The 25,888-nt window shown below is 37.3% G+C and overlaps 1 protein-coding gene across 3 annotated transcripts in view; it reads right to left on the bottom strand.

Moving 5' to 3' along the window:
- CDH8 (cadherin 8) overlaps positions 1–25,888 on the bottom strand; it is a 314,915-nt gene that overhangs the window by 119,006 nt on the left and 170,021 nt on the right. For all 3 annotated transcript variants that reach the window (XM_039888875.1, XM_039888873.1, XM_039888874.1), the window contains 3 exons: positions 16,143–16,310; positions 12,429–12,616; positions 9,029–9,282 (listed from right to left, as the gene is read on the bottom strand). In XM_039888875.1, the coding sequence (XP_039744809.1) occupies positions 9,029–9,282; positions 12,429–12,616; positions 16,143–16,310 (610 nt within the window). The remainder of the gene's footprint in view (positions 1–9,028; positions 9,283–12,428; positions 12,617–16,142; positions 16,311–25,888) is intronic.

Raw genomic sequence — 25,888 nt, forward strand, 5'->3', positions numbered from 1 at the left:
TTCTTTCAGAATATAAAAATTATTGTTTTGTTTCATACAGGGGACAGAGACTTCACCAAACAATAAAAAACAAAAATGAACACAAACAAACAAAAAAGACCCCCAGAAACATTTAAACGTCAGATCAGCACTTTCCAAATTGTTTTTCTCTCTCGAGATACTTATTGTATTTTTACCATCTTAAATCACTATTCTAAAATACGTTATTAATACATGTAGTTTGATGGTCTTTGATAATTATTAGCCCAGTTTACCAAGCCACACTAACATTTCAGCTAAATCGATTTGCCACTTCAGTGTTTGCATCTCAAAACGTGAAACAAACATGTATGCGCCTAAGGGAAGACACCATAGTGTGGTGGTGACATGGCTTTGGGAGCGAGATGGCTAGCAGTGTGCATGAAGTCTAATTGCTTCACTGGCAAAGATGGTTGAATGTGTTCCTCCATGGAGATATGCTGTGCAGGTCTCCCCTCAAGGAGGACCATCAGTAGACAGCCTCTGGCCCTCTGCTCCTGAGAATCGGCTTCATTTACAGAGAACCTCCGCCCCAGAGGTAATCTGCGAATTAAGCAAGCGGACAAAGGCCCTACCCTTTGGGCATGATGCAGGACTCTTGAAAATCAATATTCATTCCAGAGAGACCACTGGAATGAATTGCACCAAGGTTTTGCTGGGACTGCGTTGAAGCTGGATGTCTTCCCCGCCCATCCTGCTTCTGTCCTCTCCCATTCACAGGTGCTGATCCCTAACAAACACCTTGCACCTCCAACTCCACCTGTTTCCAGGGAAAACAACCTGTAACACATTTGCTTTCTGGGAATAAGAATATCTGTAATTCAGAGAGTTAATGTAATAGAGTATAAATCTGAATATATGTGAAAAGCACTAAAAAGGCATTAATAAGATCCACAAAATATTTCCGGCATCGCTCATTGCATATCTCCTCTTACGACAAAGAATACGTGTTAGAGTTTGTTGAACATACTCCAGCAAGTCTATTCCAAGTGAAATTTTATTTCATGCCACTTCATGCAGTTAGATAGAAAAATTCTGCTGCTGACAACAGAGATTGCCAACACATGGAAATGCAGAGACCAGAGTCTGGCTAAAGGAGTCACCAGCCTCCATTCTCAAAATTGTTGTCATCACTGAGCTCTGGGGAACAGAAGGGGCAGGTTGAAAAATAAAGTTTTATAACAAAGTTGGGCAGGAAACAAATTCCCCACTTCAAGCAGGTAAGCATCACAATATTTTTCAGGATGTCCTTTCACAGCCGATAAGATAGTTATGGGAATTTCCCTCAAAGCTCCACTAAATGTAGACTCAACATGAGTGCACATTGTCACAGGACGAAGGTCCTCAGGGCTCTAAGGCAAGCATGGAGGATGTCAATTCCCATCACATGTAGCAGAATTCTAACATAATTTCTTTGACTGCTACGGGTTTTTAAATATTTTTAAAATCTTATCTTTATGGAGTTTCTGATACAGAATAAGATCCCAGAATGATATGGGAGCCATTTATTCAAATTACTGATGAAAATCCAAACCCCTAATCAGTCTAGTGTAAAGGTGGCAAACTTTTTTATATTGTAAATGTTTTAGACTTTACAGGACATACTGCCTCTGTCACAACTAAACTGCAGTTGTAAGGCCTAGAATGAGGGTGGCTGTGTTCCAATAAAATTTTACTTTTAAAAAATGTGCTATGCCAGATTTGGCACACAGGCACTAGTTAGCTGACCCCTGGCCTAGCATGATAAGAATCAAAGTTTTCATTAAGTTCATGGGTCCTCTCTTAAGTAGATTCATGGAAATAAAACAACAGAGGCACTCACGCAGCAATAAAAAGATATGTAACCCAGTACACATATTGGAATAAGCGTTGTGATATTTGCTCAGTGTCTCAGACCAGTACAGACCCTTGAGCATGTCCTGCCTTCTATCCCATGTTCCAGGTACTCTGCAAAACAGTGCAAAGTCCAGTGCTTAATCGTGCTGCTTATAGTCTCTCCTTCGTAAAGAGTGCAATGCACCTCAGCAAGTGAACTTATCTGTGAAGTCCTAGTGCAAAAAACTTGAGTTCCAATTGATTTGGCCACAACGTCTTTAGCCACAGTAGTGTTTCTGACAGCACAGTCAGGGAGATGCTGCTCTTGGAGAAAGGCAATATATGTCTATTTGTCACATTTAACAGGCACAGATGCACTTTTATATTATAAAAAATGTTTTGTTAAACATTGGTTTGCAGCCTCTGTATGGAAAATTTATAGGAAGACACAATTTTGAGCCAACTGCAAGTGAAGACGCTATTTAGAGCCACATATAATGAAATAAACCCCTTAGTTATGAATCAGTTATTATATTTCACTGAACTCCAACTGTTTCTTTCTCACCGCTTAATTTCATTCTAGCTTTTGTTATTATGCCTAAAGAAACCATTTTAACATTTTCTCGCATGCACTTTGAGTATCAAAAATTCCATCTACAAGTTTTCAGCTTTTGCCTCTAATTGCTCTACTGGTTGCTATAACTGCTTTAATAAATAATATTATCTGAGTTAGGCTAGTCTCAGAATTCTAAGGTCCCTGCATCTCATATGATTTATTATTCCTCTGAGGAGAAAAAGATTTTTTTCTACCCAAAGCATTTCTTTACAGTGGGATACAGAGAGAGAGGGAGAGAATAAAAAATGAGAGAAAATTATAAACACACAGTCCAGCCCACCCTGCAAATGAATACTATTTTTTCCACAGTGTGAGATATTCCCACGCTAACATCGCTGGGTATCTACAGCTGCTTCTATTCAAATTCATTAGGAAACTAGGAAATATTGTCCACCACGTGACTCTAAAAGCTTCATAATCTAGTTTTATTTATCATTTTTGGATGGCATGTATTAAAAGCTATTTAGATTAATGGGAAGGTCTTCGGTTTTCCATGGCTGTTCAGCCAGCCCCCTCGCTATAGAATAAGGTAGGTACACTAAGGCAAAGGCTCTGTCTTTATAGAAATTCCTCGAGAAAATGCAATATTACTTATACAGCTAAATAAGTTAAAAATTATATATATATATATATATATATATACATATATATATATATACACACAGTCACACACACACACACATATATATATATATAAATTAATCAATGGTGATGTGACTAAATTAATATATGAATTAATTAATTACCACTACTTGAACTAGTAGGTACAGCAAAGTTTTTCTCTTTTTTTGGAAAAATGACTTGGAAGAGTCATTGGGAGACATTCAAACTTTTATCTGGCTAAGAGTATGCAGGAACAAAGACCTGGGCCTCATACCGCACCCTCGCACACTGCTGGTGGGAATGCAAAACGGCACAGTTGCTAGGGAAGAAAGTGTGGACATTCCTTAAAAAATTAAAAATAGAGCTCTCATATGATAAATACTCACTTCTGAGTATTTATCCAAAAAAAAAAAAAAATCAGGGTCTGGAAGAAATATTAGCACTCTCTTGTTAATTGCAGCACTATTTACAATAGACAAAACATGGAAACAAACTAAATGTCCATCAACAGGTGAATAAAGAAAATGTGCTATCTAGATAAAGTAAAATATTATTCCTCTTTAAAAAGAAGGGCATTGTGTAATAAATGACTACATGGATGAACCTGGAGAGCATTATGTTAAATGAAATAAGCCAGTAACAGAAAGACAGATACCATATGAGCACTCTTATAGAAGGTATATAAAATAGTCAAAGTCATAGAAGACTAGAATGGTGGTCACCAGGGGCTGGGGGAAGGGGGAAATGAGAGTCGCTAATCAACATATGAGTTACAGTTATAGAAGATGAGCAAGTCCTGGAGATGTGCTGTGCGATGCTGCGCCCGTGGTTAATGGTGCCGTATCATGCACTTAACATACCTACCCTCTTAACTGATTTTTAAGTGTTGTTATTACAGTTAAAAACAAAACAATTAGGTCCTTATCAAAAATGGGAGTTACTGCAAAACTGAAGAGAGAGTCTACCCTCCAAATTAATGCCAGGTTCTCCACAGTATGAAATATTTTCACTTTGGCATCATCAGATATCAGGACTTTGAGGAGTGTTCTCAGGATAAGAGCTCATTAACTGTAAGCCTGGTAACTGAGGTGAATTATAAAAATGCCAGAATACAAGTAGAGGGGGGAAAAAAAAGCAACGCTCTTGTGTTGAGTGGGCACTTACATGCAAGAGAGGAATTAGGACAACAGAGCACTGTGGCCACCGTGAAGGTAGGTCAACCTACTCTGCCTGCTGAATGGCCATCATTCCCACTTTTAATTGAAGCAGCTCATGTTGTCTTAATCAAGGTGAATGCTCTGAAGGAAACAGGAAGCAACTATGTAAAACAAAGTCATAGGCCATCTCAACACCATGGGGACACCAAATACACATTTGAAATAAATGTATCGAGAGGTAAAAGAGAAACCATAGCAGGATGACTTATATTTAATATCTACTCTGTGCTAGAAGTTTTTACCTCTAATATAAATAATTAGTGGCACGTAACATTCTTTCAGAATGTCTGTCACAAAGTATAGGCTCGGTAAACATTTAGCTATCATCATCCTACGCCTTATGCAAGATGCTGGAACCACTGAGCAAGGCATATGCAGACACGGTGGTCAATGGTAGGAAGAAATTGGCTTTAAAACCTGCCCCCACACCCCCTGCTGTATCACCATACGCAAGGAGCTCACCCTTTCAGAGTCTAGGCTTCCTTCTCCATAAAACTGGAATCATATCATGATGTCTTTTATTAGATTTAAGTGACATAATACATATTGGAAACTTAACCTTGATTCATCAAATAACAATAATGTCATTTCCCCTTTCCCCTCCCTAATCACACTTTGGTTCACAGCCAACAATAACAAACCCACATAGAGGGGCTAGACTGATGAGCAAGGAATACTCTACACACACTCTGGATAGTTCCACAGACCCGGGATATTTTCCTTCTCTCTTGGTATGGACCCTGGATTGAAGGAGGCCATTTAGAGAATGAATAATTTATTATTTCAATTAAAATTGGTCCGTTCAGCTGTCCTGACATATAAAGACACAGCTGGAGTCACAGAGATCATAGAGAAAGAAAAGAAGTATAGCATAGGGACCAAGAGCAGGCACTGTATTATCAGAAAAACCCAGGTATGCATCACAGTTCCACTCTTGACTATTTGCTATGATACTGGGAAAGTTAGACTTTTTATTCTCAGTTTCTTCATCTGTTAAATGAGGATAATGAGCACAAACATTATGTGACAGAGGTGTTAAGGAATTAAGTGAGTATATTTAGTACCGCCTAGCCACATATTAAGCACTCAGTCATGACAATATTCACAGCAGTAGCAGGGGCAAATTAGACTAAATGAGGTTAGACCATTTATCCTGTAATTGTTAAAAGAAAAAAAAACAGATAATTCTGTACACATTCAATAACCTTTAGCAGAAGAATATCTGCTAAAATAAGCACTTGGTTTTTAATTTGCATTTAAGATATGAAACTGATGGTGGCTTTCTTAACTGGTAATACTAATTACTACTATATATTTTATTTAAGAACTTTTTAATTATCTCAGTAACCCTGTGAGGAAGATGATATTATCTCAAAACACAGATGAGGAAACTGAGTCTCAGAGAATTCCAGAGACCAGCTGTCTGACTGGCAAGTCAAAAGGATAGGGTTTGAACATCAATTTATGTAAGTTCGAAATACATCATCTCTTAAATAGTTTACACAACTTAATTCTATATTACTGAGAGACATACAGTGTTGAATAAAGTAGCAAATGCTTAATTAGGTTCCTGGAAGGGAGATGGGAAGACCACAAATTCCGCCTTTATATTGTTGTCTATTTTCTCCTGTAAGGGAACATACATAGATAGACATAGATACAGGTGCAGATATAGAGATAGGTGTAGGTTAAGGTAAGAATTTTAAAATATATCACATTTCCTGCTTGACAATGCGCTGTAAAAAGAAGTTGAGTCTTACAGTAAGTTGAACAACCAATAAATGACTGCATGTTTTAACATGGCAGATGACACAAATAAATGCCTATTTCTTGCTGGATGGCCAAGTAAACATTCCCCTGAGATGGACACATTCTTGTCGGCATATACAAGACAACAGTCCTGAAGACACAATAATGGCTTGCTATTTGTTACTCAGTAATTCCTTGAATATGCATGTTTTCTAGTTCTGTTTATAAAGGTTAAATGGCTCTAAATCTGTCTGCTAGACTCATAAGGAACTATACACTGCTCTGGCTAGTCAGGAAATTTAATTTTCTACTCAAATCAACCAATTGTGTACATAAAGCAAAAAGCTTCTCTATAACCCAACAGGGAAGAGAGAAGACATCTACAAAAATGCAGAACAGATGCTGAAAATGCAGTTAGTAACTCTTACATTTATATCCCATGGAGCCAATCCACCTCCAATCAGGACTGTGTGGGGCTCGCCTTCTGAATAATACATCGACGCTCTCTTATAAATGATTTGTAACAGTATTCACCCCATTTTTTTTTTGGTGAGAGCACAGACGTCAAGAAACTAACACCTGTCCGACATATATCAAGAAGTACAGACATGTCCATGTCATCAAACGGTACTTTTTGTGTTCATCTTTTCCTGGTAACGCAGCCCCCAAACCCCTTTAGTTTGCCTAAAAACAAAACGTTCCCAAGTTAGGCACTTGTTACTAAGCAGACTCAAGCTTCCTCTACACCTGCCTTTCAGAACAGTGACAATAATAAAATAACAATAGCAATAGTAATAATAATCAATACAATGACAATCATCACTGGATTCCCTGTAAAATCACTGGAATTATCAGTGAATCTCCATTTTTACCTCTGTAAATGGGTAGATGACAAACTGAGCAAACACCTGCGGGGGACTACGAACCTGGGTTTTTACTCAGTTCTACCAAGTTACTGTCACTATGGTATAAAAAGTTCCTCAAACCTCAACACTAGCAGGTTAAGGACAGGTCTGTGCACAGAAACCGTGTTCGGGCTGGTGCTATAGATTTCGTGTTTGGCGTTTATATGTAAGTGCCCTCCTAGGTGAACCCCTCCCTTTTCCTAAGGACTCCTGGCTTGGCACACTCCTGAGCCCCATATGTGTTCCTTGCTGACAAGAGCAGAAATCTCATCAGATTGAATACTACCACCAGCTTCGTGGCTGGTCTCTCATTTGGATCAATCTTGCTTGCTCTCTTCACAGCCATCTCTTATACTTGGAGGTGTGCAGAAAGTGGCAACTACTTCTTTCTGTGCTCTTTCAGAGGAAATGGAATAACACAAACATGGGGCAGATTTGCTCATTCGACAAATATCACCACCCTTATTTACATCAGATGTCAATATGAAGCCATTTCATGACTTCGCTATTTAGTCAGAAAATGGATGTCCACATTAATTTATTTTTCTGGTTACTTTCTGCTCTTGTATTCAACGCTTGGCCCTTTGAGAGACACAATTTTCTCAGCCAAATGCAGGGCATTCTGTATTTCTATAGCTGGTCAGATTCCTTCAGAACCGAGAATGGGCAGCTGACCATTTCTCAAATTTCCAGGTGGAATTTTATCTTCTTAGAGGTTGGGCTCTTCTGAAAGAAACATGTGTGTGTGTGTGTGTGTGTGTGTGTGTGTGTGTGTGTGTGTTATCCTTATGCATACATTCTTTATTATTCTGAATTTAGAAACGGCTTGAATTAAAAATATCTTTTCTCGATCTGAAAAGAATTATTTTTTGCCCAAACTCAAATTATTTGGGGCACTGACTATTATGATGTTCACTTCCAGCCTCATCATTTCAGTACCCTTGTGAGTAATGAGAATGCAATACATAAAAAAAGAAGTAAATACATAAAACCTCCAGAAAGCTCGCTTGTCTGGAGTTTCTCTGAGTAAAGAAATTAGAAGAGTATCAGCTTTATATCCCTGTGAACCATGTGAATGAGTCGAGTATGAGCTGACATCTAACTTATAGATTAACTGGACAATTTTCTAAAACAGTGTTACTCCATTAAATTTTCTCTCTCTCTTTTTTTTCAACGAACATTTCTAAGACAATATTTGAAATCCGCACTCAAGCACATCATTAGCTAACACTTCACCCTTGGAGACCAGTGTACAAGTTATAGATTTTTAGTGTTCTTTTGGGGAAAAAAAAATGCTATTTAGCATGAACACTGGGCTGTCATTTGGGTGACTGGCAAAAGAGAAAAGATGTATGCAGTTCAACAGAAAATAATAGAATTGAGCCTCATTTCTTAAAAAAAGGCAGAGAAACCTTAACAAAGGATTATTTCTCATCTTGGGAAAAATTTCTGAGCAAGGATAGTATATAAACAAAAGGCAGTTTTGAAATAGCAGAGAAAGATTTTTGTCTAAAAGGCACCAATCCAGATGTGCTGATCTACCAGAAATACCCATGAAGTGATAAGATAATTTCAAAGCCAAACACCAAACAGAAATAAGATAGGGGCCTCTTAATGTGTTGAGACAGTGTCTTCATGCCTCTAAATTCTTATATATAATTCACTGTAACTGTCAAAGGAGAAAGAATAAAAACCAGCAATACTTTCATAATGCTAGAAAGAAAGAGAAATGCACAAACAAGCAAAACTAATGTAATATAAAAGATCCACCCAAATGTACTGCAAAACATATGCGATTTTGTGTTTTCATTGAGCTCGAATTCTCTGAAAGCTGGAACAGCTTGATTCGTCTTGATATTCCTGGCTCCAGGCCTTGTACATGCATGGTTCTTACTTGATGTGTGGGTGCATCCACGTGGGCCATGCACACATGCGCATACACATAGACATGGTATGTGCTGACCAAAATTCCTTGGTCATGTGAGCATAGTCCCAAAGGCAGCCACGGATATACATTTAATGTAATTAAATGTATATTTAATTGCATTTTGTGCTAATTTGCCTGTCATTTGATGAAGCCGATATGCCTTTTAAAAGAGAAATACCTTATAGGACTGGAAGTGATGTCAGGGTCACGAGCAGTCACTTGACCAATCACGGAGTTTAGAGCAGCATTTTCATGAACTTCGAGGAGGTACGTTGGGGAAGAGAAGACAGGAGGCTCATCTGCATCCTCAACGACAATTTTGACGGTCGCAGTATCTTTAAAGGGCCCCCTGCTGCTGAAACGTGGGTCAGTGTGGACATTGGCTGCCTCTACCTTCAGTGTATAGGATTTTTTGGTCTCAAAGTCCAGAGGCTGTTAAGAAACGACAAAGATGAATGTTTCTCACTAATGACCACAGCAGCAAGAACAAATGAGTATAATGCTGATGGATGATAGTTATGTGCATGTAAGCCCATTTGTGAGCCTTAATGGGGTCCCCCTCCATTCCCCCAGATTCGACCTGTAAATTTTACAGGCATTTATTGATATCTGTTTATTGTACAAGCTCAGTGAATCTAATCTCCTATTGTTGTGTTTTGTTTTGCTCATTTCACTTGGAATTCACAAAAATATTCACAGTCATGAATTGTGCCATCAAAATTTCACTTCAGAGTCATAATAAAATTTTACTAGTGATAGCATGACCTGCATACCAATCAGCCAGTTAATCGAGCCTCTGCCGGTAGGAGATAAGGCAGCATCAAACACAATCTCTATCTGGGAAGAATATTTTATCATTTCGGCAACAGTGTGTGCAATGTAAAGAACTAGCAATAATCATTGTTTAGTCCAAAAAGACATTGTAAAGCATAATTTAGCACTAATCTCAACACAGAGTATTTTCTTATTTCACTCCCAAAGCATTGCTGCTTACTGAACATGTGGCTAAAATGGAAGTTATTATTTTTTAGGATGTTCTTAAAAGGTCTCTATTATGAGTTCTATAATATGAAGCAGGTAGGCATCTAAAGAAATATGTATACAGATACATATGTATTTGTGTTTATATTTAGGAAAAGAAAGGGCGAGAACAGTATACACAGATACCTACATCTGGCTGTGCCGTCACCAAGCACTAAAAGCAATTTGAAATGACCTCACTGCACCATTACTGGCAATATTTTTGACATATTAATACTTCATTTCTTAAAAGCCTCAGAGACTGTAGTTAATGACTTCGGTAAATATAGCTAGGTAAAAGAACGTAATCGCCTTAAATAACCAGTAGCCCATCTGCCTCAGAACCCTTACGATCCAATTCCCAGCAACTCGGAATACTTTGGATTTCAAGAAAGTACATCTGTCAAGGTTCAAAGACACAATTTGGGTTGGCATTGCAATTTCTTATAAGAAAGAGAACTTTAAATCTGCAATGCAGATTAAAAAGAAAAATGAGAAGCTGGAACATAAGCTAGCATTAGTGAACTCTTTTAGAACTCCTGTATAAGCTTAAACATATATTCTTATTTCAAAATTCTGAATTTTTGTATCTGAATTCAGTTCGAATGGGACTTGACTTTTTTTGAAAGATTTTCTAGAAAACAAGGCAGATACTCACTTCCCTGTCTATTTTGAAATCACCAGGCACATGTAGGGTGAATAGAGCATTCGGCATCAGCACTTTTACAATTTGCCAATCATCCCTACTGTGACACTTCTGCAACTTCAAATTCTTCACAAACACTGGTAAGTAGAATAGATTACATTCTGCTTTATTCTTAGCTCAACGTAGTGACAATGTACCCTAAAACATCCTGGTGTCCTTAGGATTTCATCAGACAAAAAAGAGGACCCATGAATTGTGGAAATGTGACTCCCTACACAGAGTTCTCTGGACTGAAATACACATTTCTTGGTGTGAAGCTGTGTATTATGTGTTTCCAAGTTTATGAATAACAGTGAATAAAAATACAGCAAATGGCTAATCGCTTCAGTTTATAAAAGCACCTTATGGTAACAAAGGATGACAGTTAATAATAATAATAAAAATGACATTAGGAATCATTAGCCATGGAAAATGTGGGTTATTCGATAATTGACTCAGGTATAATTATAATGCACTCTACTTCAAACTGAATTTTTAAATACTTTGCAATGCTTCATCCTAAACTCAAGCCAGGTATAAAGGTAGTGTTGCTCAGCAGAGAGTTGAAGTAAATACATCCATTTTTTTCTCATAATTGATTTTAAAATTTATTTTGTATATGAAAGTATATCCAGAAAACTCTAGGTCCCCACTGCCATTACCTGTTCAATGGGGGATTTTAAGAGCGTCATCACTGGAAGCATGACAGAGAGAATTTGAGAGAAACTTGGAGTCATGTCAATGTGATGCTAATCAAGACAGAGGGAAAAATTACTGTCTCTCAGTAGTGTGGTCCATACCTACTTCTTATTCATGAACAAGCACATCTATTTACAATTAATTCATACTATGTTATGACAGAGATGTGAAGAACAACATTAGACAAATATTTGTTATCCTCATGATGAAAATAAAAGGGTATTTTTCCTTACAAATGCCTGTCCATAAAATAACAAAGTGTATTTGACACATTTTTATGAATGTAGATGTCATGATGAAAAATAAATATGGAAAGAGTTGCACAGAATTTTTCACATCTACCACACACACACACAAAAAATGTTTGCTGGCAAACACAGTCACAGACTGTATACATCATTTGTACTGTTTATGGAGATGCTTCTTTGTCCAGTAGTGGCCCCACACCCAGGAGCAAGGCAAAGATGAGCTTCCTTTAACACAATGCTTGAACTTTTGATGCATGAGGGAGTATCCTATGGTAGCAAGGCTGGCCCCGTCCTTCCAGTGCCCCAAACTAGCCAGAATAACTGAAGTTGACTACTACGTCTGTCTTCGAGTTTCCCTGAAAACCGACCCTGCGATAAAGACTTAAGAAACTTCTTGTGTTTTGTGGGGATATCCTAGGAAGCAGGAATGCAGAAATGGGGAGAGTTAATATAGAGAAGGATTAGAAGTCATTGAACTAGCCACCTTTGTGGGGAGCTGAGGCTTCTGCCCACCAGAAATCCTCTTAGGAAACCATAGACAATATGCCTCAAGATAATTCTTTCGAAGAATAAGGACTGTCCACCAATCTGGATCCTTCATTTCTTGAGGGTTGTCTTCAGAGCATCGACTTTCCTACAAATTCCCGCAGCTTAGGGAAAGGCATTGTGGCACAGATGGGAGAGGAACAATGAGCGAGATGGGAACCTAGCGCCACCACGTTAACTGTCTACCTGAGCGTTAGCTGAAATACAAAGTGGGGCCAAGGACTATGAGGCACACAAAAGTCTCCAATTTTTTCCAGCTAAAGGAGCTAAACCTCTGTCGGCTCTAAATTTATGTCAGAAGTCCACCCAGCTCCCACAGACGTCAAAACGCATGTTTCAAAGAAGTATTTTGAATGTGAACAACATCTTCCTTAGCTTACCTTTCTCAGTCGTATCACACCATCCTGGGCCTGGGCATCAGAGGTGACTTCAAAGAGTGCTGTTCCATCTCCATCAATGATGTCGTACGATGACTGTGCATTTTCACCAATATCCTGATCATTGGCCTTCACCCTCCCTATTGCAGTGCCAAGGACCACGTCTTCTGGTACTGAGAAGTGATACAGACCTTAAAAAGGAAGAGAAATGCTGAGCACTACATGGTTTCCATTCATTCATTTATCCATTTAGCAAATATTTAGTGTGCACTTCCTTTGTTCTGGGCACTCCTGTAAATGCTACCAATATGGTGATGGGGAAGACAAAAATGACCCCTTTCACTGTGGAATGTACAATCTTTTAAATGAGTCAGAAACGAAAAGTTCCCCGTAGAGGTAGTGATCTCTCCTCGAGACTTAGTTCTGAGATAAACTTATTCAACCCTGTGTTTACTCAGTATGTATTTGGAGCAGAGTTATATCAGGATATTAGTTTAGTGAGTCTATGTGATTGTTTTTCCCAGTTGACTGTATAATCACATCAGCAGCCCATGGGGATGCTCATTGTTGCCCAACATAAAATAGTAAGCTAATTTCAGCACAGAAAGATGCAACGTGTAACACTCTGAAAGTCACTTTTGAAGTTACCTTTATGTTTACAGACTGGTAGACCATTTTTGATAAAATCCAATTACCAAACTTCTGCTGTGCCCTGTGGCAAGCTGCTCAGACACATGAAACACTTCTTGGTACTAAAGTCCTCATCGCTCTGAAGACCAAAATCCCTGCCTTCAAAACTCTCTAGGCAAAATACAATTACAGGGAACTTTCATTCTCTCCTGGGGGCAGTAAAATGTATCTAATTAGTGGCATTAGTCCCATTTTTATTCAAATCACTTTAGTTGTTGTCTTAGTGTCACTCCCTGTCACGTACTGTCATCAGTGTAGAGGAATTTGTTGGAACCTCAAACTTAACCCCTGGCCGTGACCACTTTGGTGCATATCTGCCCGGCATCTCACTGCCAACTCCTGCATTTATTTGTCTGAGGATTTTCTCTGACCTTCAGAACCCACTTTGCCCACGGCCCATCAGGCCAGAACTACCAGAGAATTCATGCCCCACAGAAACAGCCCTCAAAACCTCACACGAGTTAATATATAACATCTCGGGCTCCTCCTCTTTCAGTTGGGATAACATTTCTAGCGCTTTCTTTTCTTTTATTTACAGTGTTCCAGAGTTTCCCCAATGGGATGAAGCTCCTGTCACCCACAGTCATAGCTGGCTTAACAATACACATTCTTGGATCCTCCGTCTTTCTCTTTCTCACATCCCCACTTCCCCTACTGGCATTTCTTGGGATCATCTCCAAGATAAACTACTTATAATCAAATTCTTCTCTCAGTGCCTGTTTCTGGGGAATCCTAACCCAGACAACCAGGAAGTTTTAGTCCCATTGCAACAAAAACAAGGGAAAAATAAACAATCAATGAGCTATAAACCCAAAAGGAAAAATGAAATCTGGAGAACATTACCTAATTCTAGTTTGAACTCAATCACTGAGTCCCTGGGATAAACAAAGGCTCATTTTATCCAATATAACAAGATTATTCGAATGATGGGTAAGGTTTTCTTCTAGCACTAATGCACTTTTATTTAATGATGAAATAAAAATGTCCCTTAAAATCATGAAATTATGGGACCGGGGAACAAAAACGTTTTCTAAACAGTTTCACCATAAGGTAGGCACTGAAAATCATCATGTAGAACACAAATCTCCCAATTCTCTAGTAATTGGTTTAATGATTCCATTTCCTTCAAACTTTATATTCCAGGTTAGGTTTGAGATGGTCCCGTCAGGTATGCTTATTTAGTAAACAAGCCAGCAATGGATCTCACCTTGCTACCAGTCAGTCCTGCTTCAGGAAGCCTGGGGAAACCAAGCAAATGGAAGGTTTCTTATTCATTTCTATTCTGCTCACTCTCATCATCTCTATCAGTGTGATCAAAGTTAATAGTTATTACCTCCAAGAAAGGGAATACTTTCAAAACTCATCTGCCACTGCTGAATTGAAGCTCATTTTTCCAAGAAAGAGTAGTTCCCAATTAGAGTATTAACTATAATGGCATCCGAAAAAGAAATAAGAGATTTTGGGGAAGGATAGGAGAAATGGTATTCTCTTTTTCAATAATTTTGTGCAAAAAAAAAAAAAAAAAAAAAAAAAGTTGTATTGTTGTCAGATTTATGAATGGCCAGACGGAAAATTCTTAATAAAAATGCATCTTTTCTACCTTGGGATTTCTGAAGATAAATCCTCAAATATACCTCAAATGTGTAATTTTCAAGACCCACCTCTGTCCATCTCTCTCTCTCTCTTTCTTTCTCTCTGTCTTCTTTTTTCTCTCCAAAAACTAGTTCTCTTATGATATTTCCTATCCCAGCAAATAGCACCGGCGTGCATCCAATCTCTTGTGTCAGAAATATAATTCACCTCCTCAACTGAAAATGTAATCTATCCTTAGATCTATGTTATCATTACCTCTCTTAAATATCTATCACACCTATACCCTTTATTCCACTTACACAGTGACCACTCTTGCTTGCAGGGCTACCATCACCTTTTCCATGAATGATTTCGATCACCCTTAACTGGCTAAAATGTGGAGAAGACATTGGAAGAAGGCCAGATTTTATTTCCTCTGATTTCCTTGAAATCAAATCCTATTATTCAATCTACAATTTAAAATCTTTGAATGCTTCCCCGCGGTGTTAGGATAAAGATCACGGAACTTAACATGGCCTACAAATCCAATATGGCTAACTCCTGCCTAACCTCACTCTTTAGCCCCTGCGTGTCAGCTGGCATGAAATTCTGTTCTTTGTCATTCGGGGCCATACAGCCTTCTTCCACAGGGCTTTTGGACATTCTTCCCCTCCACTTGCAAAGTCCAACTCCTGCTCCACCTGCTTTCACCTTGTTTCAGCGAATTCCTTTCCATCGTTCATACCTCAGTCCAAGAATCTCCATGCCAGAAAGGGCTTCCCAAACTATCTCTTTAAGTCAGATTACTCTGACAAATACTCAGAAGAAAAAGATTTGAGGAGAGTACAAGAGAGTTGGCAAAGAATGATCATCTCCCTGATTCATTGATGGTGGCAGCCTACAAGGCTGAGCATGGTATCTGAGGCAGAGCTTGACTTTTGCAGGGTTGAGTAGTGTCAGTGGTCACTGATATCCCCCCAGTTGCAGGAAGGAGGGGTGTATACTTTGGAGCAAGCGTACCGTCTATCTGCCTTTCCACCTCAGACACACAAGATTTAGCTTCTTTTATATAACAAGTGTTATCATTGATAGAGTAATATCTAAGGTGCTTTTTAATCATTCTCTCAAATTTTCTTAATGGGAGGTATCATGTAATAGAGAAATAAGCACATATTATGCAGTCACACTCGTCGGTTCTAATTCTCAGCTCCACTACTTACTATATAGATGCCTGATATTTGGAAATTTTCTCAACTTCTTTGAAATCTATAAAATGGGAATACACTTAGTACCCAAATGACAGGAGAGCTGGTTTTTCACACATAGGTATGTGAAATGCCATGCCTTGTCCATAATGATTGTGATTAGTCTTTTGGATATTTCTGAAAATTAGAATATAAATTCAAATGAAAACATCACACTTAGATTCTCATCCAGTGCAGGAGATTCACTTACTCTGGGCAAATTTCGGAGGATTGTCATTTACGTCGGTGAGGGTCACTGTAAGAGTTGTGGTTCCAGACAGGCCACCGGAATGTCCACCCATATCTTTGGCTTGGATAACGACCAGGTACTCCTCCTTGGCTTCTCTGTCCATGTTGGGCAGGGCAGTTTTTATAATTGCTGAGGGGGAGAAATGGGAGAATGATGTTCAGGCAGACAGCTCATTCAGAAATAAATGTGTGGATCACACATACACAAGTCCCTACGTAGATAAATTTGTTTTCTTTTGATGTTTAACTGGTGTACATTTATGATGCCAACATGAGAAAGATTGTAGTCATAGATGGCAATGAATAACTTGCAAAAATACATTTGATAATGTATTTTTTAAAACTTGCAAAAATATACATTAGAAAGTAAACTGAATTGGCATCCTCTTGCCTACCAAATTAAAGTATAAATCATAACACAACCTCATCTACCCAGGAAAACCCTGGAAGTGAAAGAATCCTACAATTTATTACAGACTCCAATTCCCCAACAAGAGGAGCAAATACACAAATAGCTTGAAGGCTTTGAGGTCAAAGATAAATTATTCTGAAGCTCACAAATACATTAGAGAGATGAAAGAAATAAATGCATTATTAGAATCAACTCAGATGAATAAAACACCAATCAGAATTAATATAGGGAAGTATCTAAATGCTAAAGTACTGTTCAACTACATTTATATTTTATTGTTTAGTTATATCTTCTCTATTGTAAACGTAATAAGTATCTGAGGAAAATGGAAAGATATAGAAAAGTGAGTAAAACATAAAATCATACAAAATAACATAAAATCATCAGGCTAAAATGTCAGTGTTTTTTCTTCTGGTATATTTTCAACTTTTATCTGCCTCTTTGTGTGATTTACTAGTAATTTAATTTTCTCGTTAAATATTCAAAATATGCATAAATATTTCTGAACTTATTTTGAAAATCTTTATTTAGCTCTTTCTCTACCCTTACATTCCTTTTCATAGATAAATATTGCTAACCTATGTGTATAATTCCAAGGCCATTATGTGTATATGCATACAGATGTGCATATGCATATGTAAACATTTAACCACACAGTTAATCATGGTATAGGTATGTTGGAGAACTTTTTTTATTCATGCAAAGGATATATATCTTTGAGATATTTTCTTGTTAGCACATAGAGATCCAGCTCATTACTTCTTACAGGTGCATAATCGTTCATTTATGAACGTACTATGACTAACTTGGGTATTCCCATATTAATGGATATTGCAGTTATTTACAATTTTTTCCATTTGCAAGAACAATCGATAATGATACTATATTTTCTGTGTCCTGCATTTTTCTTTAACTCTGTCATAAGATGCCCCCCATATTGCCAAAATCCTACAATAAAAACTATTGTGACTAGCCTAATATTCTCCTATTGAATGAATGTGTGTTACATATCTCTGGCCCAAATGAAAGAAAACTGTTCAAATTAAAGATAATTCTCCTCTTACTTCTAACCCAGGGACATTATAGATGTTTGATTCAAATCGAGAATGAGCCGCTCTATGGGACCTTTATGATGTAATCTTGTTTTTCTTTCTTTCTTTCTTTTTTGGACTCATATGCTTTAATTAAATCATCTTCCTGTAAAAGGTCTGCAAAGACTTCAAGTCCCTGAATCATTTGAGTAGCAGGCGAGACGCAAGAGTGCCCAAGGAAATCTAATCCACCCAGGCAGCGAGCAGGCTCCAGGAGGAGCTGTGCATTCTTACGCACTTTATTAGAACTTGACATAACTTTTATATCAAACCTTCCCATTCAGGGAGCACTCAACTGGATAACCATGTGTATTTGAAAACAATGTTTAATATAATAATTTCTTTCAATACAATGGTTTGTTTCAGGATTTGATCATATCATAATATAACTCAATAGATCATACTTGTAAGGTTATAAACAAAAACATAAATAAAGAGAAATAGAAAATAGCAATCATTCAGACTTGTATCACTGTGAGGCAATGTTGAGGAGAAAATAAAAATATGAGCAAAAAAGAGCAATGGCAATAACAAAATCTCATCATTAGCATGATGGGATACCAATATAGCTACCCTGCTATCTATATTCATATTTTCAGAATTCAGCATTTCTTCATTATGAGCCTAATTCCAACAGAAAAAAATAGAAAATTGTTTTATTCCCATGATAGTTACATGAGTACTTATAAAATTTAGATACCACCACATTTAAGCTCATTGTGAATTAAAGCTATCCATTGGACTTTGGCATTTGACATGGCGCTTCTAATAATCAGAGAAAACTGATATAATTCCTCGAAGAAGATAGCAACTGTTTCCAAAGAAGTTCATGGGCTGAGGTCTATACATGAGTCCTCTAAGGTTAGTTCAGTAGAAAATATTTTATGATGTTCTTGGAGTTGGAGAAGATTGGTACTCATTATTCTCACGATTTTTATAATGTATTGTTAGAGTGTAAATTAAAAAAATACTGATGTTTCTCACTTGGAATTAAAATAGTTTTGAGGCTCAATTGAAAATAACATACTTGGGTTTCTGTCTGTGAGTGATAGCAGAATGTGAGTGAAGCATCATGATAGAGATCTTTGCTTAGATGGTACAAGAAGAGCTTTCTGGGTCTCCACTGATTACAGAAATGTTTATGCCACTTCACTATAGAGGTATACAGCTTCGTACTACTTGTCTATTGACAAATTTGAGTCTCCTTATGAATGCTCTCTCATATTGAAGTCAGGCAACTTTGGTTTCTTATATTATTCTCACATTTACTAGCTTTATGACCATGAACAAGTTATTTAACCCATCAGGATCCTGTCAAATGGAGACAACAATCAACCTCTTGTAATGGGTATTCTACGATTATGTAAGATCATTCATGAAAAGTTCTTGGCACACAGTAGTTACCCAACTCTGATGTTTCCCTTCCCCCTTTTCCTTCCCAACCAGAATGTATTTTAATACCTTTCGAGTGGTGGATGGAGTGCTGAACATTCTCCATTCACTCCTCCAGATTCGCTTCCCAGCATTCTTCAATTACTCTTGGCATGAGAGAGCGACTTTTATGGATTGTCTCAATCAACTTGCTTACTCTTTGGCTTTGTGTTCGACTCCACCAATATACATCACCCTAGGGGACCATGAGGATGAAACAGGATGACCCATCCCCACACCAAGTACCTCAATCGCATGTTTGGACACTCTATAGTTATTATCCTGGAATGTTGCTAGAGCATAACTGACATCCAATAGCTGCCCCTTTCCCTTGATCCTGCAGGCCTAGGGATGATGTTGGTACTTCTCTCACTAGCTTTGGGGTGCTTCCCTATCCCTTGATGGTCTCTCTTCTCTTAGCCATATCTTGGTCAATAGTTCTTTTGTTACACTCTCCTCAATCACCCGATTCCTACCAAAATCCTAAAAGATATGGTTAGGATACTGGTTCTTTATCCAAGTGTCAAACATGTTTCTAGCATGTCGTTCTTACAAAGATATTTATAGTTCAAAAGTATTTCAAGTAATAACATGTTGCTGTCCCAGGGACCGCTCCTTGAGATAGCAGAGCAGGGATGTATTTCCTTATCTATAAAAATGAGAATAATACCTATTCAGTTAAGTGAGTTGCTTAAAACCACCCAGCTGAGAAGCTGCATATCTGGAAGCCTTCATACTTCCTCTTCTCTTATACAATGCTGGGAGTAGGCTTCCTGATTTCTAAGGTGAGCAGGGAGCCTCTCCAAGGTCTCTTTAGGTCATGCAGCACACTTATTTGGTTTCAACACAAATGTATAATGAACAGCTCTTGCTTTGCCTGAACTCCTGCCTATAATCTCAATCTCATACCTAGTAGTAACTCACTAGAAAATCAAAGTCAGAATTTCTGGAACATTTTTCTTGCCACTTTATGGCTGTGAAGGCAGGACAAGAAAAAATACCAGTGCCCTTGGCCCTCCTCCTTTCTTTTTTTTTTTTTTCCCCATCCTGCGGGGGAGTATCTATACATATTACTTAATTTTTAAAAATTCCTATTCAAAAGGTAGATCATTCCACTTGAATAAATATTTCAAGATATAAGCTCCTAGATATATGCTTAAAAACTACCTTAAAAGTTCTTTCTGTTTCTTCTCTCTGAATTATTTGCTTTGGCTCACATATTCTCCCAAGCACTAGTAGCTTTAGGCTGTTTCTTTTGTGGATGAGAGAACGTCCATATTTTAAAAATTGTTGTTTATTAAATATCAGTCAATGCAGAGCAGAAAATGTAGCAATTAGGCTATTTTTCCTCTCAGATTTTGGAAGCCAAACATTTGACCCATGAACACATGCAAAAAAGTTATTAAAATCCTCAAGTAAATGGCATTTTTATTCATTTTCAACTTTGATTTTTAAACAGCAGATAGGAGATCCTTACACCCTTTTTTCCAAAATAAGCTAGTTTAAAACACCTTTTGATGGTGCTAATTTTAAATAGCTTCCAATTGCTCAAGACATGAACCTTGTCCCTCTTTTTTGGCAGTCATGCAAGCAAGGGTAGTGCTCACGTCTCCCCACGTGCTATAGTCACACATTCTCGATGCCCAGGAATGCGTTCGGAAGCTAAAATAATTATGTTGAAACTTTCATTACACTAACTTAGTAATAAATTAAGAGTTTTCAACTTTATGACAAGCAGTATAACAAATGCTGCCTTCTGGGGCAGTTAGTAAAATTCCTGGATGCAGGTATTGGCTAAAAAATGTCACAAAAAAGAAAATAGACTTAATTATTTTTTTAATGAAAATTTCAGGCTCTGACTTGGAATTGGTACAACAAACATCATTACACCTGTTAGCTCTGACTTTTGTAATCATCATTCTAGGGTTTATACTTAGACCCTTTAACTAGTTGCTCTTGAATAAACTAACACAATCTTTCCCAGGACAAACTTTTTCCCTTGAAAATGGGAGATGCTAACACCGAAAAGAAATAAAAACACATGCACGATTGGTGTTCAGGAGGATGAGCCTGTCCTGTCAGTTCTCAGCAACGTTTACTGCAGAGTAGATTCAGAGAACGGAATGTAAACAAACACATTTTAGAAGAGCTTCCCTAGAACTTTCTTTTGAAAATCTATTCAGAAAAATGCAATTAATGAGAACAGTCCATTCTCCATGAGTTTAACCCAATGGAGATTTTCAATCTGGCACTGGGGAGTCGGGGTGGGGAGGTGTGGAAAACAAGGCAAAGCCTGGTAGGAGGATTAAGAAGGGAAAGAGGGAGCCATCTTGCTCTGAAACTGTCATGTATTATCCTTCTGTGAATAGACTGATGTGCTTCATTCTCCTATATTTAAAAGACATGGTTTCATCTTGACTTTATTCAATCACATGGAGATTTCCCTGGTGCAGTAGCTGAAAAATTTAAATCCTAGACTGGCCTAAGTTCTTCTGAGTGCTAAGCAGCTGTTCCCCATGTCTCATCATTCAGGGAGTACTTCTGATTAGAATCCAGTTTCGCCATCTCAAAAAAAATTTAAACTTGTGTGGGTTTTTTTCCCTTCCCATTGTCTTCAGTGTTATCCTTTGAGAAGCATTTTGTATCCATCATGAAGATTTCTTTTTATAATTTCTGTGCCATCACCAGATTGAGAGGCTTCACGAGGAAGGCAAGGAGATGCTGATTAACTCCTTTGTCATTCCGAAGGCTGATTACTGTAATTCACTCCTTGTGGGTCCCCCAGACTGTGCTGCTCAAAGATTGCAGTTGATATAAAACGATGCGCTAGACTCCTCTTTTGAATAAGACTTGTCGAAGACATTATCTTGGTTATGAAACCACTAGCTTTGTCATTTCTTCAAAACTCTTGCCAATTCAATGTGCAATTATCACCTTACTGTTTATAAAAAAGAGCGTTTAATTGATGAGGTTAAGTGGTACAAATTCACCAGGGATAAGTCCTTTTAGGGAGTCATATATCGCACCCATACTTTCTGCTAACCATGTGACCTGTACTACATGCTACTTGTTATGAGGGGTAAAAGGACCTATGTTCACAGATGCTTCAACACATGCCCACCTTATCATTGAATAGCTTCAATATAATAACTTCACTAATTCCGAACTTGCACGAATATATCACAAAGGAGGAAGTGAAACATTAGAAAACTGTTCAGCTTCCACACGGTTCAAAACACACACACACACACACACACACACACACAAAACCTCTTCCATTTCCCTTTCTTTGTGACTAGAACTATAAATTAAATATAGACAGGTAATGATTGATGATGGATAGATAGAAACATAGACAATAGAATGCTCTGTATTTGGAGAAACTAGATTCCTCATATATTTCTGGTGCTTTTATAAAATACAACATATTTGGAAAGCTAATGGGCTAAATGTATCAGGAATCAAGGCTTATTTATGTACTTTGACTTGGTATTTTAAAACTAAGAACTTATTCCAAGGAAATTATAAACTTTTCTTTCTCTTGACCACTTAAATTTTTAGATTAGGTTGTTCACTTTTTTGTATGACTTTTTTTAAAAAAGGCAAGCAATTTAAATATATAGCAACAGGCAAATATTAAATTATTGGTTAAGGTTATATAGATCAAAGGCATATAATACTAAGGAGATGTTTAAAATTATAAAAATTCTTTAGCAACATAAAATGCTGATGACAATTTCTAAATTTTGTTTTAAAAATAATGTCTGCCAAGATTATTTTATATTATGATGTGCTTATAAAAAGTTGGCAAAGAATATAAATGAAGATAACTTGATGTGTTTTTGTGGAAGAATTGGAGGCTTCCCCCATATATGCTAATTCTCTCAGGACTCCATAATGGGAGCGTAGGACTGTATCTGTTAGAAAATGAGCTCTGGGGTTAGAGATATAAGAACTTATTTTGGCAGGAGTATTATAAGCCATGTGATCTTGGGCAGGTCACTGAAACTCACAGAAGCTCACCCATCTCACGTGTAAAATGTTATTAATCGCTAAATAAGAGTTTCAGGTTAGTAGTATTACATGAGGGATAAAAAGCCAAATGTTTTACTTTATCCATATGTATTGTTATAAGTAGATATAGACACATACACAGAAATGTTTATGTAAATATATACATATTTTATACTTATTTTTATAAATATACACATATACATACATATATGTGTGTGTATACATACACACATCAGATATATATTTATACATAATTTTTATTTACTTTTTATAAATATATACCTATCCATATATTCTTATGTAAATAAAATTTAGGTATGAATTCAGTGATAATAATAATCAAAATAAACTTACATTATTTTAAAAATTAGAAACAAAGATTATATTCAGTAGTGTTATAAGATATGATCATTGCTCACCCACTCCAAAATAGTAATGCCTCTGTAGTGATTTCCAGGTAACAAACAAATACTTTTTGCATCCAAATCTCTAGATAATTTGTACCTAAACTTATCTTTTACTATGACATTCTATACAGCATGTGCCTTTTTTTAAGTTGAGATATAATTGACATCTAACACTATTAGTTTCAAGTGTACACCATAATGGTTCAATATTTGTACATATTAATAAATGTTCACAATAAGATACTTTCTTCAGACTTTCCACATACTTTGGTGCCAACGATTCTGTGCAGATAATGAAGCCCAGACCACCCTTGGCCTTTATTGGACCTCTTAGAATTCTATTCTTCCTTTTGGGTCCAGCTCTTTGTTTCAGAGGCCAAGAAGCCCTCCCAGGTAGAACTAATTGCTCTCTTCCTTTGTATCTTATGCTAGAAACTGCCTCATGGCATTTACTTTTATGACTTTTCTCCGTTTCACCATTTCCCCTTTGATTTCAAGCTGTGCCAAGAGCAAACTCCTGTGGACAGGAACCACGTCTCATTCATCCTCAGATGCCCAGAACCAAACACAATCTCTGGCACATCATAAGTACTCAGCATATGTAGGAGGGAAAAATAAATAACACAAAGGGAAAGGAAGAAGGTAGGAGGGACTGAAGAGGGAGGAAAAAGAAAGGCAGAAAAAATGGTAACGGAGTTTTTTCTAGCTACTTTGGGGACTCAGTATGGAGTATGCAAACAGTTGATAAATATTAATAACTGCCATGCCTACAGGGTCCAGAGATGTTTAGATACAATTATAAGGTAACAGAGATATGAAGTTGGGGAGGAGGGTGTCAAGAGTTGAACCTAAGTCATGCTGCCTTCAAGGCTGAAGAAAGGCTCAGGGCTATTTCATACCATCTCAAGAGTCACATCTTAAGGTCATGTGAGTTTGCCAGAGGAAGGGCATAACATTTTCATGGATGCCTGAGAGGTAAGTATGTTTTGCAGATTAAAGAACCCAGGGGTTCTCATTGTTTCTCTAGATATTTTACCCATTTTATATTTAACATTTGAATTATTTATTAAATGTCTCAGTATACATTTGTACTGCAGTGGTCTGATATTTCAGATATTCTCAGGATTGCTCAAAAAGGCGATAATGCTGATGAGCTAGGTATCCTAGTAACATTTCATGAATGTAATTAATCAAAGGCGAATTCATGAAAAAACAATTGCTTTTATCTACGTGCTTTACCAATGATGCCCCAGTCTTAGTTATTATTTGTGAAGTTCCATTATTATTTATTTTGGGGCATATATATATAGATAGGACATCCACATTTTTCCGAACTAATTTATAGGAAAACTTCATTGAAAATGTATTTTCAGACAAACATGAGGAGTTTGGGAAGTGGTCCAGCAATGAGAAGGTCTTGGGCAATGTCACACAGACTGTGGCCAAGTGAGGATCCAGATCTGGGTCTTTAGAATCTTAGTTATAAATTATTAATTAAATAACATACTCTCTTTGGACTAAAAAATCTCTACAAGGTGTTTAGTAAGATATTTGTCCAATGATCTCCTCCTACACTCTTGCAACATCTTAACATGAGTCTGATTGATGTGACTTATTTCATATAGATTTTACATATTAAACTCTACATGATCGTCCCCATTTGTGTTTGAAAACTGCGGCTAGAGAACAGTAGGCTTGAAAGTTTTAAATCTGACCATATCTCAGTGTGTACAAACTGCTTCCTTACATGTGAATTTCTTGTCTTATAATGAAGTATATTCTTTGTCTAAGTAACTATAACTTCCTTGCCCCACTGTGTGAATCACAGCCATGACTATATCCATATCTTAGGGAATGGTGTACAAAATAGTTGTAAGTGAATTAACAATGATACTCTGTCCCTGTACTTTTACACACACTGTGTATAGTGACTTTGGTGTACAGTCTGTAACTCCTAGATTCCCCTATTAAATAATTCCGCACAGGCCATCATTTATAACATCGACACATGACTAGCCAATAAGTGATGATACTTAAATTGCCAATTTCGAGTTACATTGGAAAACTTGCAATTATTCCTATTCAGAATTAAGGTGAAATTTCTTTTCCCCTAAGTGAAAACACTTCCAGGGACTCCTCAATCAAGTGGAATTATTTCTGTGAAGAACATGATGGCCCTATTCTTTCCTTAAGCCATAACTCCAATAACTAATTATACATATAATAAGTATGGGTGGTTTAAAGACGCAAAGTGAAAGTTGCTAAAAAATTGAATGCTTTTTCCTAGCAATTCGGAACTTAAGCAAATGAGAATGGCAGGGTTGCAGAGTAGATAAAGCACAGACTACAGTCA

The sequence above is a fragment of the Pteropus medius genome, unplaced genomic scaffold (genome assembly GCF_902729225.1).
Source record: "Pteropus medius unplaced genomic scaffold, Ma_sr-lr_union100, whole genome shotgun sequence".
NCBI classification, from domain to species: domain Eukaryota; kingdom Metazoa; phylum Chordata; class Mammalia; order Chiroptera; family Pteropodidae; genus Pteropus; species Pteropus medius.